The sequence below is a fragment of the Hippopotamus amphibius genome, chromosome 6 (assembly GCF_030028045.1).
Source record: "Hippopotamus amphibius kiboko isolate mHipAmp2 chromosome 6, mHipAmp2.hap2, whole genome shotgun sequence".
Classification (NCBI taxonomy): domain Eukaryota; kingdom Metazoa; phylum Chordata; class Mammalia; order Artiodactyla; family Hippopotamidae; genus Hippopotamus; species Hippopotamus amphibius.
The window spans coordinates 52,982,968-52,995,014 of record NC_080191.1 but is presented as its reverse complement, the minus strand read 5'-3'; the positions used below and the strand labels follow the sequence as shown (position 1 = coordinate 52,995,014).

At 44.9% G+C, this 12,047-nt stretch overlaps 1 protein-coding gene across 2 annotated transcripts in view; it reads right to left on the bottom strand.

The window, feature by feature from the left end:
• The window catches only part of UST (uronyl 2-sulfotransferase), a 296,603-nt gene that overhangs the window by 49,635 nt on the left and 234,921 nt on the right, over positions 1 to 12,047 (bottom strand). For both annotated transcript variants that reach the window (XM_057738680.1, XM_057738681.1), the window contains exons 6-7: positions 5,570 to 5,667; positions 3,221 to 3,378 (exon numbers count right to left, since the gene is read on the bottom strand). In XM_057738680.1, the coding sequence (XP_057594663.1) occupies positions 3,221 to 3,378; positions 5,570 to 5,667 (256 nt within the window). The remainder of the gene's footprint in view (positions 1 to 3,220; positions 3,379 to 5,569; positions 5,668 to 12,047) is intronic.

The window sequence follows — 12,047 nt, the reverse complement described above, 5'->3', positions numbered from 1 at the left end:
AAATCCGCACACACCTGCATTTTTAAAATAACAGGACAAGCACCAAAGAAACATGGCCAGTGGAGTGTTTGCATCTTAATCCAGCTCCTTGGTCAGTTTAATCTACAAATATTTAAAGGTCTCGGACTTTAGTGTTTCTTCCCTCTATTCTTTAGTCTACTCGGTTATAAAAGCCTCGTATAAAGGGCAAAAGCCATGATTTTAGTGTGCCGCAGTCTGTGAATTTAGACTGAAAATGCACAGGAGACGAGGCTCTGGTGTGAATGATAAAGTGACCTGCTGCTTCTCTTCCTTTAACCCATTAGACACCAGCTCACTGACTTGCGGCCGTGAGAAAACAATACAGCGGCTTAGTGTTTGCAGAGGCTGACATAGACTGGGAAGCTGGCCACGTGCGGATGCTCACCTCCTGTCCCCGGCCTCAGGGGACAAAGAAACTCTTCAGGACAGAGCAACCGTGGAGCTGCTTGGCCTTCAATGTTACCATAGAAAAATCTCACAGGAGGTGCACAAAATACAGGGGAAGTTACTGAAGAATCACTCAAACATTCATTTTGTTGTCTCCGTGCCATGCGGCAGCGGCGAGCGTTACACTGGAGTGATATGCAAAATATTTCACACCAGTTACACCCAGGAACTGAATTCAGAACAGTTGCTGAGTCCTGGGCCAGGGTCCTGAAGATCCCCTTGGGGGTGAGGTCTGTGTTGGGGGGGACTGTGTGTCTGTGTGTGCATCTGTGTGTGCCAAATGCACCCGGAGGATGGGTGCTCAGGGTAGTATAGACGTGTTTCGCTACTTTAACCACTAGCATAGCTACACTGAGTGAACTGGTCTTATGTTGGCTAGCCCACGTTCTCCCTGGGGCAGCAAGCTTCAGAGGTATTTGATATACTGCTAGGCCAAACTCAACGGGAAAAGAAATCTTTAATGTATAGGTGGAGGGACTTCCCTCGCGGTCCAGTGTTTAAGGATCCACCTTAACCTCATGGGTTCGATCCCTGCTTGGGGAATTAAGATCCTACGTGACGTGGGGCAGCTAAGCCCGTGTGCCACAACTACTGAACCCGTGTGCCACAACTACTGAGCCTGCAAGATACAACTAGAGAGAAACCCTTGCACCGCAATGAAGAGTCCGCATGCCACCACGAAGACCCTGAGTGCTGCAACTAAGACCCCACACAGCCAAATAAATAAATAAATAAAAATAAATTTATAGGTGGAAAGATCACAGTTAAAGACAAAAGAGTTAACAGTAACTCGATTTTCAGAACTATGTTCTACTTTAATTAATGGGCTTCCAGATCATGGGACAAAGGCCCACAATTCCTGAGAAGTTAGGTATTTAAATGAGGGAAGCAGTTGGGAAGTGAAGATATATCCGGGCAACGGTAGTAGGTAAGTGAGCCCTTGGGGCTAAGATTTTTGTTTGTGGTTGATTTGTATTTGAGAAGAACAGAGATTAAAATGTCCTCTTCTATGTTACTAGACCCACACCTCTGATGCTGCCCTTCAGTGCGCTGGGCTGTGAATGGTGTCAGTCCCAGATCCCGGGATGGAAGATGTGCGTGAATTGGCCTTACCCATACTCCTCCCAGGTGCTGGGGCAAGAGTGTGTTCACCTTATCTGACAGCTATGTGTCTCCAAAACTCAGTCAGCCTTTTATCTCATACTGTGTATCACACACACACACACACACACACACACACACACTATACAAAGAAATGAAGCCAAAGAAGGAAAATAACAATGAAAAATGTAAACCTTTTCTTCAAAGGAGCCTAATTTAGGGTTAGACTCCTTGCACAAAGACCAGAGTTTACCTTGTCCTATAGAGCTAAAAATTGGTCACAGGAGGACTCTTTAAACCAGGGGTGCCCAAGCCCCGGGCCGTGGACAGGGACGGGTCCGAGGCCTGTTAGGAACCAGGCCACGCAGCAGGAGGTGAGTGGCGGGCGAGCGCGCGAAGCGTCCTCTGCTGCTCCCCATCGCTCCCCATCGCTTGCATTACCACCTGAACCATCCCCCACCGTGCCCTCCGGTCCGTGGAAAGATTGTCTTCCACGAAACCAGTCCCTGGTGCCCAGAAGGTTGGGGACCGCTGCTTTAAACTCTTTGAACTCTTTAAATTGCCCAGTATTGAAAGGGCAAAGGAAGCCCTATTTCAAAAAATGACAATTTAGAGTTTGTTATGCTTCTAGCTGCTATTCCAACCACACGTCTTACTGCGGAGACACACCTGCAGGGAGTACCTAGAGGTCCTCGGGCATTTAGGTACGTGACAGTTTATCTCTGAAGGAGAGTTGGGAGACCAAGGCAGTCACCTTCCCCCAGCCAGTCCCCGGTGGTGGCAGGGCCACCTGATGGAACAGAAGTTAGGGCTCCTCTAGGCAAGACCAGTTCACCTGGGCATCGGCACCTGTCAGTGATGCAGGTGTGGTACAAGGTCCTGCCCGGATGTGTGGCATGTGAGGCAGAGCCTCACATTAGGGGAGTCCTTCCTCTGCGCCTTATTTCTATGAGGCAGAATAATATCTCCCGTTTCAGGACAACAAAAGAAAACAATAATCAGATTAGTGAATAGGTATTATTGTGGCAGCAGTAGATTAAGAATAGGAAAGAAACAATGCTGTTTGTCTTTCTCTCAGGATAAAGTAATGAGAAAAATAAATGATGGATTTCTGAAAGTAGTTCTATTTACAGTGACATTATGGCAACCGTTGTACTTGCTTTGATGAATTCTATTTCTTGCTTCTGTTTGGAAACCACTGTTTGTTAGAGTAAAATCATAATTGTGTTTTTAGTGTGCTGCTTTATTTGTCCAACTTGCCAGGATTTGCTTTTGTCAAATGGAAGTAGGGCCAGAGACACCTCATCCCCTGACGGCTCCCTCACAGCCCCGGACTCTGACACCCGCCCACCTATCCGTTGGTTCACCCCAGTGACACGCGCGGGACACGGCTGACGGGAATATTGCCCATTTCACATTCCAGAGGGAGAAACGGAAGCATCAGGCCTTTAAAACATGGCGGGTTTACATTTGGCTCTGAAGCTCAAGGTTTTGGTATCTGTATCTCGCGGTTCTACCCTTGTTTGAAGCCAGGGGAACGTTCCTTCACTAACAGAAGAGATGATTTCATGCCTTTATTTCCCGAGTCCTTTTGAGGTGAGTAACCCTCAAAACAGAGAAGCGCTTGCTTATAGCCGGAGTTAGGAGTTACCTGGGTCTTTGTAGATACTGAGCACACCCTTGAAGTAATGAGGTAAAAATCTTTCCAGTAAAAGCAGCACATCTTCCAACTCTTCAAGAATCCCCACAAGCAGGAAGTTTTCATTCACGTTCAGTTTTGCTCTTTCAAGGGCCCACTCACCAGGCTCCCTTTATGGATATAAAAATGATTTTTAAATCAAAGATTGGTTTTTGAAATGCAGCAACACCAGGCTGGAAGTTTCTCCCTTCTCTTACCCACCCCCATTCACAAAAGTCCAAACCCCACTTCCTCCAGGGACCAGCCCAGAGGTAGCGCCTCTGGCCGCCGTCCAGCTGCATCCCTGCTCTCCTCACCATCTTCTCTGTCACCTTCACCCCTGTGTAGTGCCTGGCCCGGGGCCTTGAACTTGGTGAGCCCCACCTAAATGCCTGTTAGAATATTCAGGGCCCAGGCAGCTTGGTCCCAATAAACGCTGATTAGAATGGCTTTTTTATTTGGAGGACCAAACCGAACCCATAAAGTTGGAAGTTTTGAAATATGAAACTTCCTGATTTTCATTTCTGTAGCAATCTGTAGTGAATAGGTATTATTGTGGCAGCAGTAAATTAAGAAGAACAGGAAAGAAACAACACTGTCTTTCGGGATAAAATTATAATGATAAAAACAAAAGATGGATTTCTGAAAGTAATCATGTTTATAGTGACATTATGGGCAACCCTTGTAATTGCTCTACTGCATTCTATTTCTTGCTTCTATTTGGAAACCACTCCATTTGTTTGATTTCTGTAGAAATCAAAATAGGTATCAGGTCATGACTACTCATCATCTCACTCTTTTGAAGAATTTAAAGGTAAACTTTTTTTTTTTTAATTACAGAAGGAAAATAGCCTAATCTTATCTGTAAGGCAGGTGTCTGAGCCGACAACATTGATATGAATGTAAAGAACCCAGCATGGGGCATCCCAGGAGCTGGGCTCCAGGCCTGGCTGGCGTTTACCATCTGGGGGAACTTGGGTAAGCCAGGATTCTTTTTTGAAAATGTTTAATAATCCTTACTTAGCTCAAATAACTGTCGTCAAGCTGGAACAAGGTGACATTTTGAAAGCATTTTGAATTTTCATCACAAGATAAGGCATCAGAAGTCCTCACCCCAAGACTGGGAAATGTGTAATTTACAAAGTCCTTTAAGGAGTTACAATCATTTTCCTGGAATAAATACCCTCATTTTGACAGAAAGTGAGTCATCTGGTCCCAGATCTTCTCAGGATCTGAAGCCCTGATCCTGAAGCAGGAGGCATTTATCACAGGGCAGAGGGTGGGGAGGGGGCCTGAACTCAGGAGTTTATGATGAAGCAGCAAACGGACACTCCAGGCCCAGAATTCTGACCATAAACAAAGGGGTGAACTCGGCAAAACATCAGTAACAGCAACACACGTAATAACTAAGCAGTAATCACAGTGGAAGCAAAAAGTACAATGGATGAGCAGCAATTTGGAAACAGCTGTGTGTCCCCCACAACCTTCCCCATCTCTTCAGGAACACAGTGACCTTCTAATCAATGTCTCCTTTGGGGAAAATTGCCACTTCTGGCAGCAGGGTTTATTTTCCACCAAGCAAAGATAATGTTCTTTGCTTCATTTCTTCTAGAGGCTACACATCTGTCTAGTACAATGAATTTCAAGTGTAGCTAGACCAGAATCACCTGGGAGGTGGTTTCAGCGGCCTGGGCCCCACCTCAGAGACTGTGATCAGGTGAGGGTTCCTAACAGGTACCCCAGGGATGCAGATGCAGGAGGTGGGTGGACCACACCGAGGGCCCTTACTGTCTGAATAAGTCACTTTCTAAAGAAGATTTGCACCCAAGTTAAGGCTGAGGAGTGACCATTAGAAAGTACTTTCTTCTCTTTCTACTAAGTACATCTCAGGAGAGAAGCACTCTGGAATTTTGGGTGTGAGCATCGAGTGTTTCAGACCCAATGAGACACGCCACACCGGCAAGGGCAGGTGTGGATGTAGCACAGTCACTACTAAAGAGCAGGCTGGTGCTTGGCCTTTATGATCTCACAGGCTGTGTAGTGACAGATGTATGTCAAGTATGAAGGAGTTTGGTTGGCATTTCAGTTACACAGTTTTGTGGGTGGTTCCCAAGGCCTCTGCCAGACCTTGATTTATTAGTTCTTTATTTATAGGACTTTCAGAGTCTTAATTGCGATCTTGAAAGATTAATAGTAAATATTAACTGAATTTGAAAACGTAAAGAGACTGGGGGCACAGAAGATGCCTGAGCAGTGCCAACTGGTGGGTTTCCTGCCACCACTGTCCACATTAGCATGTCATGAGCCTGTTTCAGTCTTTACCTGCATCTGGGATGCTGTCCACAAAAATACGGAATGATGTAAAATAACCTGGGGTTGGAACACTCAGGGTAGTTTTCAAGAATACACTCATTGATGTCCTAGAAGAGAAAACACAGTAGTGAGATGTCTGGCGGTCTCTGCAGGGCTTTGTCAAACGTCATACAGTGTAAAGCAAAATCAATACTTAAATGACACGGGAAGGCCTTGAGAAGATGCAGAGAACTGATGGATTTCACGCAAAGATTTTCTTCTTGCCTCACACCAGCCTGCTCCACTGGCCAGGTGCATATGTGGTCAGAGCATTTCGGAGAGTGCTTGTTCTGCTGCGTTAACAGAATTTCTGTGTTTCCCAGTGGCCTGAAGTCTCTAGCTAGATCACAAGCATCTTGGAGCAGTTGTACTGACTGTGGCTAGTGGTGGCTCCAGCCGTTACAAGAAACTGAGAAGTATACTATGGTCACTTAACAAATATTTGTTGAATGAATTCAGTAGGACTGAATTCATTCAGACTTAATCAGAGATCCCTGTACAGCCAACCCTGTAGAAATGTGTTTCCCTGTATATCCACATGCCCAACAAGTACTTATTAAGTACTTACCATAGGCACATAAAGAAAGGGTTTGTAAATTCTGGAGAGGCTGTAAAACCATTTCTAATGTTATATTAGGTTAGAAAGTGGCAGGATGTTTGCGTACAGACTTTCTCTCATTTTCAAAAGCAACAGTTGTGATTTCCAGATAGAAGATCTGGAATTTCCGGACAAAAAATTTCTCTTCTACGAGGTTGAGTGCAGTGTCTTTGTCAGTATTACTAGAGCTTACAATGGCTTGGCGGGGGGATGGAAAGAAGGGCTAAAATCCACTTTCATCAAGGGGGATTACACTGGATACCCTAGATAAGACATGTCTGCTTCTTAGGTATGTCTAAGGGGAAAAGATAACCCAATTTACAAACAACCCGACAGCTATGGGATGTTTTCCCAGAGACAATACTGGCAAGGCAGATTAAGAGCAGGTATAAGTCAGCAAATGTGGTCCTGTGGTGGATGCAGTTTATGAGTCAGCCACTAAAACTGATATGATTAGGGTAAGTGGTTAGTTATTAAAAAAATTTTTTTAGTTCAAGTTAGGAGTTGGAAAAATATAACTTAAACTTTTTTTTTTAATAACATCTTTTTCTTTTACCCCTCACGCTTCTTTGGTTTATATACCGATTAAATAAATTACATAATTACAGTAACAAATTCAACTGGAATAAAGAGATTCAGCAACAAACACACTTTGGCTGAGCACCTGAGCCTATCGTGGAAAGCAGAGGCGCACAGTTCCCAGAGAGGAATATACTAGAAGCAAACGGAAGGGTGTATGTAAGCTCATCCAGCCATGCGTGAAGTGAAGGGTGGTTAAGAGCACTGTGTATGAAAACCCATTAAAAATGCATGACGTTAGACTCAAAATACCTTTCTAAGAATCTGACACAGAGAGATGTATGTATAAGACTATTCATTGCTGTAAGATTTCTTACAACAAAATGTGTCAGAACTCACACACTCATTACTGGGGGATTGATTCACAGAGCACTTATGGTACATTCCTCCAATAAGATACTGGGCACCCAGAAGGGAGAGGGAGGATCTATACGCACGGTCCTGAAAAAGTGTCCGTGGTGAGTTTTCAGATAAAGTCAATTCTAGAACAATATGAACATGTGGGACACCATAAAAAGAAACTGATGTGTTTACTTAAGGACAAAAATATCTGGAAGGATAAACACCAAACTGCTAAAAGAAGTTATTTATGGTGGTAGACATAACGGAAGATGCAAATACACTGAACTTTCCCTTTATTCATTTTTGAACTGTTAGCTTTATTATAATGTATGTAATTTAGTTTTATTATCAGAAAAGTTTAAGGAGATCTACACATTGTAAAACAAACTAAAGCTTGTGTAGGAGGGTGACCGGGCTTTGCCATGAGGATGCTCTGACCTCTTTTCCTCCCTCACCCTCCAGGTAGCCTCCTGCTGGTGGCTTCCCCCCAGGGACCTGCGTCTTAGGTCAGAGCACCCAATAACTGGGCTGGAATCAGAGGGAGGGTGCCAGGAGCTGGGTGAGAAGCAGAGCACAGGAGACTCTGGCCAGGGCCAGCGTGGTCAGAGGCAGAGGATCTGTCCTCTGAGGTCGAGATTTCACAGAGAACGGCTGAGCCAAATGGTGGTGATTTAGGGGGTGTCCAGAGATCCGCCCCACACCTAGTCAGCCCCCCAGAGACCAGCATTAACATGAGGGGCGGAGCAACAGAGCCCACCAAAGCCTCCTGCAGAGACGCTCACAGCACCTGCACGTCTCTGAGTTCACTTTACAGTGGCCTTTTAATAAGAAATTGTGTCATTATTTGTTTAGGTGGTGAGTCCAGGAGAACACAGATGTCTGCTCACTGCGTCTCCGGCGCTTAGCACCCTGCCTGGAAAAAGCAGAGGTGCCATAAATATTCAGTGAATGAATGAACAAACGGCAGATGGAACAAGCCAAGACACACAACCGTGATTCTGTCCCCAGAGACCCTAGCAGGGAGCTTGCAGGAGGGGGCAGGGGACATCAGCTGGTGGGGGTGGGGAGGGCTGAGGACTGCGGGGCCCTAGGAAGGACGTTTCTCTACTGGAATCCACAAATAACCTCCCGAGGGCCATTGATGGGAAGGCATAAATTCCTAGTTTAAGCATTGCTGTTAACAATTCTTCCTTTCTTAGAGCAAGGCATGTCCCAGGAGATCTCAAAGAGTTCCATTTGAGGCCATGAGGTTGATGAATGGTGCTGGCCACAACCATCTTATGGAAATGCTATAGGAGGACATAAATAAAAGATGACTCAGGTGTAAGACCCACAAGCGGAAGCAGGAAACGAGCTGTGAAGACCCACGCACTTCGCTGCCTGCGGCTTAGCCACGGTGAACAGGGATCGACTTCTCGGCAGCTCAAGGGCTCGGGGCCTCAGGAAGCTGCTCCTGGCCACTCACACAGTCCACTCTTACTGGAACCCAGACCTTCAGTGAATGACCTTTCAGTGCCTTGGGCAACCAAATGTGGCAAGTGTCAACACAGCTGCTCCTCCAGTGGCCTGCTCTGACGGGCACCGTCTAGTCCCCCACTGGGGCTGTACGGTTTCCCCCAGAGTTAATGATTTTATCTTTGGTGTTAGGCTTTGCTGTCCTGTGTTGTTTTACAATCACCTTTTTATACCAAAGTTCTCGTTGTACATATATAGTTTAAAAATGATTACGCAATTTCATTTTTTCTTCCCATGCAGTGCTTTTAGGATAAGGTTGCTTTAAATGAAAACCTTACTATTTATTTTAAGATTTGCTCTAAGATTGTCATGATGGTGATGACTTAGGCAAGCCGCCTGCTTGCCCGATCGCCTGCCAGTGCTTCCTCTACGATTTGCTTATCTGATTCTTGGACCTTGGCATCTACCATGGCACCCCACAAAGTGCTCCCCTCCCCAAACCTAGCCCTCTTGTAAGACTGGGTTTAAACATAAGACCCCATTCTCGCCATATTCTCAATCTATTAGAGAAATGAGACATTCTCGAGAAGTGAATATCCCAGATAACTGAGAGAGTTCATTTGACTGCCAAAACTACAAGTACAAAAAAAAGACCAATTTTGGTTAAAATTTATTCTAACCTGTATTATTTTTAAAAAGTGTACACTTACACCCTCTAGGTTTTCTTTGCGGGTTCATCTTCTACTTTGATCTGACAGCAAAATCACCTTCTATTGATTCACTCCTGTAACATTTTCACTGGATGGAGTGTGATGAAAAACATGCACTTGTTAAATGCCAGAGGGCCCACAGCGCCCAAAGGAAACCCCAGTCACAACAGCCAGGTCCCTGGGGGTCATTCCCGATTCCTCTCTCACCCTCACTCTCCACGTCACTCAATGGCCCAACCCTGCAACCTGAGCCCCCAACAGTTTCTTAACCCGCCTTCTCCCACCCATTCCACACCTCAGCCCCTGCTCAGCTCCACTTCAGCTAGTTAGTATCTCCTCCTTCCATCTCTTCTCCCCATCGCACTCTGCACAAAGTTGCTGCTCTGACTTAGCTGAAATGCAAATTCATCCAGGTCACCCTTCTGTTCAAAAGCTTTGAAGGACTCTTACTGACAACGCAGTGGGAAGAACAGTCAGGTAGGGCCCCTGTTAAAAAATGCTAATTCTCCAAAGGGCTTGAGAAAACAGGTTTTTCTGGGGACAAGGCTAGAAATCTGCATTGTAAAGAAGAACCTCTGGTGATTTGGAGAAGCTGGTTACTCTCCATGAGCCTCAACACTGTGCCAGTAGGTAATTCCATGCCTGGCTCATCTGTCTCCCTTGCCTGATTTCCTTCTGCCTCCTCCCCTGGTCCCAGAGCAGGGCTGGGCTTTGGCGGCTTTCCTGGTAGGACGAGTGTTACCATACTCCAGGCCCCTGTAAAGAAAGGAAGGCTCCTGAAGCTGGAGAAGAATTCAGGATCTGCCAGCAAGTTCAAGGGGACACCTGGTGAGCCTTCCGAGTAGACAAAGCACATCCAACCTACGTAGTGTGGTTTGCAGCATCCTAGCATCGACAGTCCCCATTTTAAAAAAAATCTGCTCACCTCTTATCAAGTTGGCAGTGGTCCTGAGACTTTGGTCATTTAGTAAGACAACATAAGTGAAGTCTCTAGTATATTTCTCATTCATTCCGCGATCTTTCATCATCAAGCCCTCTCCAATCCTAAGGTTAATCCTGGGCCCAGAAAGAAGGGATTTAAGGAGTTCCACTAAAAGGAAAAGTCAAAGTCCATGGTCCAGGGTGGAGGGGGGTGGTTGTCAGATGGGCAGGGGTCCAGGACCCCCAGCCCTACCAAAACCTGAAGAGCTGTGCTTTGCCTGGGTTTCTGTGTTGGGTTTTGCATAAGATTTCAGTTGATAAAAAGGCTCTAAAACTGAAAACCATTGCCTCAGGCCAGCACGCAGAGGCTCGGGGTATTGGAACGGTTAGCACGACCCACACCACACCGCCCCTCCCTTTGCCCTATATAAGCAGGTGATTCTGATTACAGGACCCAGGAAGTCAGATCTTACTAGTGTCTTAAACAGTCATGTGACTGTTTGGGTCCTATAATTAAAGAGCACATTGTGGAAAAAACCAAAAATATAAGAAAACATTTTTCCTCTTCCTCTCCTTCCTAGGGTCCAGGCTGCTGAGAGTTCTGTTCTTCCCCCATCTCACCCTTTAAGGAAAGAGGGGCTACCAAAACCATGCCAGCACGGGGAAGAGCAGGTTTCTCATGTGTACAATAATATTAAACACTATAGAGTCTCTATAGTCTAAATGTCAAAAATATCTTTAAAAATGCATGGCATTTTTTATTGAGGAGAAATTTAATTTATCATAATTTTGGTGTATAGTGTCAAACCCTTGGTTATTTTCGTTTTCATGATCAGTTGTGAATGAATAGAGGCCCTTTGAGCCTATGAAAAGCTGGGCATGAACCTGGCCTTCAGGAAGGTACACTGCACACAGGTGGGGTGCCGGGCAGACTTCCCGAGTTCAACTCTCTGAACCTTTTGAAAGCCACACTGCTGGGCCAATGCTGTTCCAGGCTCCTGGGCAGGAAGGGCTGCCAAGTATGCAGAATTTTGCCAGATTGTGTGGTTATTTTATTAGGCAAATAAAAGTCTACAGGTTCTAGTGTGAAAACACTGGGCCCAACCCAGTTTTGTACAAACATTTTCAAAAGTAAAAGTGGAATACATTATCAGTCACCCCTTTTCATAATTATAGTTTTTTTGGCTATCATTTCCCTTCCTTCTACATATAATGTCTGGAATACTTGCACAAAGAATATCTTTAAGCAGAGGTTAGCCCCAGTGGGAGTTACTTAAGAAACCATTGGATACCCTAAATTTTATACAAGTGGGACATATTATGAAAGTCCATGTTGATTAAAAATTTCGGGCATAAATTTTATAGAATTATAAATTATGAGAACTGAATTCGGTGACTAGTTGAAGGAAGACTCAGGAAAAAGAGGTAGAGGAGGGCTATCAATTCTTTAATGCTCTTGATTAGAAGTGAAACACAAGGTAATCTTCACCTGGGGTTCTAATTTTAAACTTTCAACTAGGATTTTCTCATAAAGTTTACATCTGTGATGCCACAGGATGGTCTAATGCAACCTCATTTCAGAGATTATTAATTTGGGGTGGCTCAAAATTGGTCGCTCACCGCATTTACCTTCAGCAAACCAATGCCAAGGCTCTTTAATTATTTTATGAATTAGGGCATCTACTGTACATAAGGCATCACTGTAAGCATCCTGGTCTCAGGTAGCCAACAAATAACTGTGCCTGTCGCCCTTTACTTGTTGTTTATAAATGTAATCTTACTAACATTTATATAGAATATATTCTTGGTAGTTGGTTCCCTTTATTTGTATGCGGTGTCCCTC